The sequence below is a fragment of the Stomoxys calcitrans genome, chromosome 1 (assembly GCF_963082655.1).
Source record: "Stomoxys calcitrans chromosome 1, idStoCalc2.1, whole genome shotgun sequence".
In the NCBI taxonomy this organism is placed as follows: domain Eukaryota; kingdom Metazoa; phylum Arthropoda; class Insecta; order Diptera; family Muscidae; genus Stomoxys; species Stomoxys calcitrans.
Window position 1 is genome coordinate 33,916,203 of NC_081552.1, and position 8,900 is coordinate 33,925,102.

Below are 8,900 nucleotides of genomic sequence, written 5' to 3' on the forward strand. Positions count from 1 at the left end.
AAGGGATTTTAGCTATTTGGGAGTAAATGAGCTGGGATTTGTGTCATTAATGTGGAGAAACTTTGCACATGGCAAATTCATACTACGGAGATGTAGTATATTTTTCGTTTTGTTTGAAAATTACTCCAAATTCACTATTTATATTTTTTATTTTATTTCAAATAAAATAAAAGCTTCAAGTTTATTGAGGAATGAATCACCTCACTTGCCTTTTAAATGAAAACCCGAGATGATTGAGTTCAAAATGGGATGATATGGTTGTCTTTTATTTAGAGGGGTGTATGGGATACAACTTACATTTTATGTAGATGATAAAAGGCTGCAGAGAACCAACCACTTGGATGTGATGCTGTAGTAAAAAGAGATCGAGACTTCTTCGTGGCAACACCAAGAAGCATCGGCCTCCACTCAATACAACAACACACAAAGAGGATGGTTAACTTGTTGCCATACTATTAATTTGGAATACTGGGATGTTTCAACAGTGACTTAAAAACTATTACATGGTAATTCAAAATAAGGTAAGGTAAATTAGATAATCAATTCAAATAATTCAAAATAACATCAGAGGGAAACTACTTTCAACATCCTGCCCCCCTTGGCCGGAAAGGGCAACAATTATAGAGCGCGTTTGAGCTGGTTCAATATACGAAAAGCTTTCTCCAGGCACCGTTGAGATTTTTCTGAATTACTGTTATTACCATAACGTAGTCTAGAATTTGCTGAGTTATGACCACCTCTCTCGGCTGGACGCAATTGTGTAGTTGGACGTTGGCATTTGGTTTTTAGAACTCTTCTTCTGTCAGCTCGGCATCGTTCTGGTTGTAGTCTTTGTTGAATTGGTTCATGGAGTAGGGTGTGGTGTCCCCTTTCGCAACGTTGGCATAAATTAGTTGATGTGCACTGCGCTGTTTTATGCGAACGGGCCAAACAATTTAAGCAATACTTATGGCGAACAACAGCACGACGACGATCTTTGACCGCCATTTTTAAGAACTGTCTACAATATCTAAGAGGGTGATAATTTTTACAAATTAGGCATTGATGGATTCTGGAATTTCTTCTGTCCCTGTGGAAGACAAAATTTTGTGTGATGATATGAAATAATGATAATTTCAAATAGGTACGTCTTGACAGAAACGATTGTAAGGAATATTTAAGATTGAGGAGCATTATATGGTAAAATACACAATTTTACTATTGGTCTCCTTATGGTCCCAAGCTGAGTCCTTATATCAGCTACCCGGGCAAGACCGTCTGGTCCTAGATAAACTTTTGTAATGCGACCCAACCGCCATTCACACGGAGGCAAGGAGTCGTCTTTAATAAGGACGAACTGGTCTACGGATAAATTCTTTTGCAAACGCTGCCACTTGTATCTGCTTTGAAGTTCCTTAATGTACTCATCCTTCCACCTCCGAGCAAATTGGTGTTGGATAGATTTGAGTTTATCCCATTTGTCTACAATAGGAAATGTCTCGTCAGTAGCCTCCGGCATAGCAACCATAGGAGCACCTCGTAAAAAGTGACCTGGGGTCAAGGCTAATAATTCCAAAGGGTCGTCCGTCATCGGTGATAGGGGTCGAGAATTTAAGACCGCCTCGATTCGTACTAAAAGGGTGCAAAATTCCTCGAACGTGTATTTGGCATTCTGGGTTACTTTCCGAAAATGCATTTTAAAGGATTTCACCCCAGCTTCCCAAATTCCCCCCATATGTGGGGCATTGGGAGGAATAAAGGTCCACTGAAATCCATGTGTAGCGTACTTTTCAACAATATCCTTGGATATGGCTTTGAGAAAATGGACATATTGGAAATTAAATGCTCTCTCAGCCCCCACAAAATTAGTACCATTATCCGACATCAACTTTTGTGGCAGGCCTCGCCTTCCAACAAATCTTACAAAGGCAGCCCGAAATGAGGCAGATGAAAGGTCCGAGCAGAGTTCCAAATGGATGGATTTCGTACTTAGACAAATAAAAATGCAAACATAACCTTTAAGAAATGTAGCCTGTCGTAGTCGAGACACCTTTATTGGAAATGGTCCCGCGAAATCTAGACCTGTTATGGTGAACGGAGGGGAAAATTTGCTTCGTTCAATAGGCAATGCTGCCATGAACTGTGTTTGGAGGCGCTGTTTATATGCAATGCAAGTTTTGCATTGATGTATGCATTTCTTTATTGCTGATCTAAGCCTCGATACATAATATTCGCTTCGAATTGTCCTTATCATTAGGTTGTGTTCGGCGTGCATCAAAAAAATGTGAGTAAACTCGATTAATAAAGTGCAATATTTGGACTTTACGGGGACTATGATGGGATGGCGTTCGTTAAAGGCGAAATCTGAATTTGAGATTCTGCCTGAGGCTCTGAGTACCCCACATTTATCAATAAAAGGATTTAGAGAATATAAAGGACTTTTCTTGCTAATAGGTTTTGACGTCAAAAGTGAATGATATTCCTTGCCATAGTACTGCCTTTGGGCCAAAGTAATTAGCAAGTTTTTTGTTTTGGTGAATTCGGAATGTGTTATAATTTTGGAGTCTTGAGTGTGTTGTTGTCGTTTTTCTTTGTGGGAGTTATGCAAAAACCTTCGTACATAGCAAATTACTCGTATGGCGCGGTCCCACCTTGAAAATCTTTCTAAGGGATCTACAATTTCGTTCATATGGAAAACATTTATCTTTTTCTTTTCGGGCGGGTCAATATATGCAGGAAGAGACTTTGGCCATTCGTTTGGCGGCTCTATAAGCCATGTTGGACCCTTCCACCACAAGGAATTCTGCATGAGGTCCATAGTATTACAACCCCTAGAACCCACATCTGCTGGATTGTCTGCTGATCGAATGTGACGCCATGAAATGTTACCAATATTTCGAATAATTTCTGCTGTCCTATTAGCGACGTATGTCTTCCATGATGATGGCGGTTTTTCTAACCAGCCGAGGACAATCGATGAGTCACACCATAAGTAGAGGTCATAATTATTTATCGGGAGTTGAGACAGTACTTTTTTCACCAACCGAGAGAGAAGTAGAGCACCACACAATTCCAGTCTTGGTAGACTTACGGGTTCTAGCGGAGCCACTTTGGTTTTTGACACAAATAAATTAGATTCCGTTGATTGATTTCTTTGGACACGTAAATAGATAACCGCGCAATACGCCTTCTCAGACGCGTCACAGAAACCGTGAATCTGCGTAGAGACAAGGGGGGCAAACTTTACCCAGCGAGGAATATGTATGTTGGGTATTAGCTGTATGTTATCTACAAATTGATTCCACTTGAGCAGGGTATTGGGTTTGACGCTTTCATCCCACTTAGTTCCTTCCAACCAGAGATGTTGTAGGAGCATTTTTGACTGGATTATAATGGGCGAAATCCACCCCGCCGGGTCAAATATTTTTGCGACAGTGGACAGTATTTTTCTTTTTGTAATATCTAATTGTTTTTCTATGGGTTCTATTTTATATGAAAAACAATCTTTCAGCGCGTTCCACTGTATTCCAAGCGTTTTAGTACCGCTTGTTTCTGCGAACTTGAGAAAGTCACAATCTAAGAGTGATTCGTTGGGAACGGATTCCAGTATATCTTTGGTGTTTGCCGATATTTTTCTCAAATGAAATCCAGCAGATTCCAATACCGTAATGATTTGAGAGAGCACTTTTATAGCCGAATTTAAATCATGAGAGCCTGTCAGAATATCGTCTACGTATGTCTCATTTCTTAAAATATGTGCTGCCTGAGGAAAACGATCCTCAGAGTCTTTGGCAAGCTGTAATAATGTCCTGATGGCTAAATATGGTGCACAATTTACACCAAATGTCACCGTTCGGAGTGTGAAGTCTTGAATGGGATCGCATGGGTTCATCCGAAAGACGATTCGTTGAAAGGGAGTGTCTCCATCATGGACCAAGATCTGGCGATACATCTTTTCTATATCACCGCAAAAAACGTACTGATATAGCCACCAATTAACGATCAGGGTCATGAGGTCCAGTTGTAGGGTTGGTCCAACTAATAAGATGTCATTTAAGGAGTTGCCTGAGTTACTTTTCCTTGAAGCATTGAAGACTACCCTTAGCTTAGTACTCCGACTGCCGGGCTTCATAACCGCATGGTGAGGCATATAATATGAGTGAAATGAACCTTGGGAAATTATTTCCTGAGATGATGTTGGTGTCATATGACCAAGTGTCAAATATTCGGCCAAAACATTTCGATAAGTTTCGGCAAACTCGGAATTTTTTTTCAAAGAATTTTCCATACCAATAAACTGGATGAGGGCTTTAGAACGAGAACACCCCAAAGGCATCTCCCGTGGAAACCCAGGTTTGAATGGAAGTTTAACCACATATCGGCCATCCTTATTCCTATACGTGGTCTTCAAATACAGAGATTCGCAGAACTCATCTTCTTTCGAAAAGGGAATCTTATTCGGTATCTCTTCCTGCTCCCAAAATCTTCTGAGTTGTGTACTAATGGCTTCGTCATCCATTTCAGAAATTCCAATGGAGAATGCCGAAACAGATTGACACTGCATAGGCCCGCTAATAATCCAACCGAATATTGTGGCTTGAGCAAGGAGAGATTCAGAAATCTTACGTAACCCGTTTATGAGAAGAGAGGGCATCACATCGCTGCCGAGGAGCAAGTCTACATTCCCAGGAGTGTAGAAATCAGGGTCTGCGAGTTCCAAACCCTCTATGCCACTAAAATTGGTTTGTGACTTGGCTATCTCGAAATTAGGTAAAAGCCTTGTGATTCTTGGGACAACTATCGCTCCCAAATTCACCTCAATCTCATGCTTCTCTGAATACAGAGTTAACGAACATATGGAATTAGAATTTGCCACAATTTCACCACCCATTCCATGGATCTGGAAATTCTTATTCTCAACCACAAGCTTTAATCGCTGCTGAAGAGTCTTCGAAACAAAAGAGCGCTCAGAGCCTTGATCAAGAAAAGCTCTTGCTTTTAACAAATCACCATTGTGCTTTATTTGGACAACAGCAGTAGGTAGCAAAGTGTTTCCTTTCCAAGAATTGTCAGCATTAGAAGTAAAGTGTGAAGCTGTTTCCAAAGTTACATTGCTGTGATGCGTATAAGAAGAATCCGGGGCTTCTTCTGGGGCCAGAGATTCGTCGCTAACCGGTGATTTTGGACTATAGCTTTTTTGATTAGAACTAGCTCCATTTCGGGTAAAATGCAGTAGTGAATGATGGTTCTTGTTACAAGTGTTGCATGTGAATTTGCTCTGACAGTTCTTCCGAGTATGAGTATAAGAGAGACAATTAATGCATATGTTATTTAAGGAGACAAATGTGCTTCGAGATTGTGGGTCAAGCTTTTTAAATTCTGGGCATTGTTTCAATGGGTGGTTAAGTTTGCATATCTTGCACGGGAAACTGGCTTCATCCTTGGTCACAGTAGTACTTTCCCTATGAATTTCTTTAGTTGCAGGTCGTGCATCTTGAATGCTATTCAAACGTTCCACCACTTCATACCTATGTGAGAGAAAGGTGTCCATTTGTTCCCATTCTGGAAGTTCCTTGTGAGATTTCAGGGACTGTTCCCACAGGGAGAGAGTTTCGTGGGGAAGTTTAGTGGAGCAAATGTAAATAAGTATAGGATCCCAGTCCTTTGTCGAGATATTCTGCGCCTTCAGAGCAGAGAGGCAGTCATTAATTGTGCTTCGCAAGTATTGAAGGGACTCACAACTTTCGGAAGTAATGGGAGGTAAATTTAGAAGAATTTTAAGTTGATTGTCCACTAATATCCTTTTATTTTCGTACCTCATACGCAAAGCCTCCCATGCTAAGCAAAAATTTTCACCGCAGAGCTTATACTTCTTCACAATCTCTCCTGCCTGCCCGCGACACTTGAGGCGGAGGTGATAAAGCTTTTGAACAGGCGGTAGTCTAGGGTGATCGACATATACCGCAGAGAACATGTCTCTAAATGCTGGCCATTCTTCGTAGCCTCCATAGAACAGCTCCGTGTCGCAGGGAGGTACCTTTATAGCTAAATCGGTAGCTGGAATGTCATTCGCTATAAAGGAGGAGCTTATAGGGGAAGCAACAAAAGTTTTCTGCAAGTCGAAGATATTCGCCTTACAATTATGAAAGGACTTCGTGCATGTGCTATATTTGCCTCGTGCCGCTTCCAATGACTTCTGGTCAAGGTCGCCCTTCTTATTGATAAGAAGTTCCTTATATGACCTTTGCACCTCTGACCATCGATGGTTCAAGTCATGCAAATTTACCTCAAGCATTGAGTCCGTAATTTCAGTCTTTGCAAGGTTATCAAATTCCGAACAAAATATTACCAAATCATCGGAATAAAATGTAAAATCCTCCATAATGGTTTGTGTCTTGGCTTAAAAGAGGAATATAAAACTCAGGTATTGTGAATTCAAACGGGGTTATCTCTTAAAACAAAGGGATTGTTTATCAATTGGGTCCAAAAAATACTGATTCAAACCAATACTGCGTGTATATTATCTTTACATTGCAATTAGAAGAAAACAGATTCCGCATGCAGGGGGCAATACAAGTTATTGTAGATGAATTTCATACCAGTTAAAACGTCCAGCATGTGTGCCAAAAATTAGTCTCTAGCGGCCTTTATAAGGGTTCTAATCGAGAATAGATTTATAAATTAGAATCAAATACTATTGCATAGTACAACTCCAGTTAACATAAATAACCAGCTTGTGCAAAAGGTGAAAAATTATATATGGTACCAAATGTGTGTTATTGTGAATCACTAATGTAGAAATAGTGTGGCGTACTTTAAGGATGATTCCAGTTTATTATTCCAGATTCCATTTAGAATAAATGGAGATCTGTGATTGTTCAAAGGTGGTTATTGTGTTGGGCATTTGCATTCAACAATTATTAGTCTAATCGGAATGTGTTGAGTTTCTCCTATATTGGCTTATAAACATGCAAAAAAAAAAAAAAATTGATGACGCCTATTGTGAATGTTGGTGAAAATGTGTTAGGCTTTGATGGTGTGTCCAGAAATCTGTAGGCAAATGTAGTAAAACTATCATGAAACTAAATTCTACCGAAAGATGGTAGTTTTCGTTCGCCTGTATCTTTCTCGGAGGGAACTTGGATTGTTCAGCCGTAAGAAATGAGATGGTTCATATTTTTTCACTTATCTTTCTAGCTAAAAATTGGAATTGGACTTACATCATTAATCCAGCGGGACATCACCACAGAAAATATACTGCTGACGAGGTGGTGCAGTTGAAAGGGTTTAGAAATTGGGTGTCCCTGTCTATTGACTTGGAGGAATGAGTCGGTGAGAACAATTTAGTTGTACAAGCCTTTCGAAATTTTGTCGCCTCCTCTTTTAAACAGGGATGTACATACATTTAGATAACGTGGTTCAGGCGAAGACTACGTATTTATGTACGTTCTGTATGTTTTCCAAAAGAAATATTGGATATTATTCACATTACTTTATGCGATGATGGGGCTTCCTGTAATTGGAAGTTACGATGCCGCCGCCTTTATTATCGATTAATTAATTTTGTGGTTTTGCTGAAGTGTACAGTTCCTGCAGAATGTGCCCGTTTCCAAGGTTGGTGGCCTTGAACCGTTACCTACACGTGTCAGGGCCTTGTAACTAAAAATTTCAGCAATTCTTCGCGTTCTCGTTGCGTGGGATGGAGAACAATAGTTTTCCACCGATTTCACGATCTTGAACTAACTTTCCGTTGTCTGATGAAAAATATTTAATAAAAACTTATAATTCTCCTTTCGGTCTTGGCACATGTAAAAAAACGACAGTTTGACATTTGTTACAGCGAGTTAGGGTTTCCGTGATACTAACAAAATGAACTTTTGAGGTATTTAACCATTAAGCTGTGTTCAATAAAGGTTCGAAGGACCATGTTCAATATCAATAAGGGATTTTAGCTATTTGGGAGTAAATGAGCTGGGATTTGTGTCATTAATGTGGAGAAACTTTGCACATGGCAAATTCATACTACGGAGATGTAGTATATTTTTCGTTTTGTTTGAAAATTACTCCAAATTCACTATTTATATTTTTTATTTTATTTCAAATAAAATAAAAGCTTCAAGTTTATTGAGGAATGAATCACCTCACTTGCCTTTTAAATGAAAACCCGAGATGATTGAGTTCAAAATGGGATGATATGGTTGTCTTTTATTTAGAGGGGTGTATGGGATACAACTTACATTTTATGTAGATGATAAAAGGCTGCAGAGAACCAACCACTTGGATGTGATGCTGTAGTAAAAAGAGATCGAGACTTCTTCGTGGCAACACCAAGAAGCATCGGCCTCCACTCAATACAACAACACACAAAGAGGATGGTTAACTTGTTGCCATACTATTAATTTGGAATACTGGGATGTTTCAACAGTGACTTAAAAACTATTACATGGTAATTCAAAATAAGGTAAGGTAAATTAGATAATCAATTCAAATAATTCAAAATAACATCAGAGGGAAACTACTTTCAACAGTCTGTGTTTGTCTTCGCTTAGCAGTCTCGCTAGTGGCCCCACATTTTATCTGCCATTCTTTAGGTTCATTCAATGCAAAGGTCTGACCTAGGTCCTATTGATACCCTAGCAGCCTTAGCACGCACGCAGTTGTCCGTCTTTCAATCATACCAGGGGTGCTCACAAGTTGAGTTTTTTTTTTTCGCTGCTTTGTCCAGTTTAATGATAGTATTTCCATGGTAAGGCAGAGGCTTAATGTTAATGCTCTTGCTATCATTTGGCCAACATGAAGTGAGGAGAGGAGGCAGGCATGGGCGGAAGGGGCACATGGAAAGTTATCATTTCTATCTAAGAATGAAGGATGAGAGAGAGAGGGAGATAGGGACATACTCCTCGTTTTCTTTTCTATGTGGG

At 39.7% G+C, this 8,900-nt stretch overlaps 1 protein-coding gene across 4 annotated transcripts; it reads right to left on the reverse strand.

Moving 5' to 3' along the window:
- Positions 1-233: 233 nt before the first annotated feature.
- Positions 234-8,500, reverse strand: LOC131994637 (uncharacterized). Of its 4 annotated transcripts, none has more exons than XM_059361405.1 (2): positions 8,217-8,500; positions 234-1,009 (listed from the first exon to the last, which is right to left on the reverse strand). In XM_059361405.1, the coding sequence occupies exons 1-2, from the start codon at positions 8,315-8,317 to the stop codon at positions 619-621; spliced, it is 492 nt and encodes a 163-aa protein (XP_059217388.1). In that variant the 5' UTR covers positions 8,318-8,500; the 3' UTR covers positions 234-618. The 4 variants fall into 4 exon arrangements, with proteins under 4 accessions (XP_059217388.1, XP_059217382.1, XP_059217391.1 ...); XM_059361399.1 differs by having other exon boundaries at positions 234-1,069; XM_059361408.1 differs by lacking the exon at positions 8,217-8,500 and adding an exon at positions 7,200-8,052 and having other exon boundaries at positions 234-1,069.
- Between the last annotated feature and the right edge of the window lie 400 nt (positions 8,501-8,900).

What these genes read in the sequence shown, in the direction of transcription:
- LOC131994637 (XM_059361399.1), bottom strand. Translation starts at nt 8,317, where the DNA reads ATGCTTCTTGGTGTTGCCACGAAGAAGTCTCGATCTCTTTTTACTACA. An exon ending in TTTTATCATCTACATAAAAT is followed by an intron (nt 1,070 to 8,216) that starts GTAAGTTGTATC and finishes TGTCTTCCACAG; the next exon opens with GGACAGAAGAAATTCCAGAA.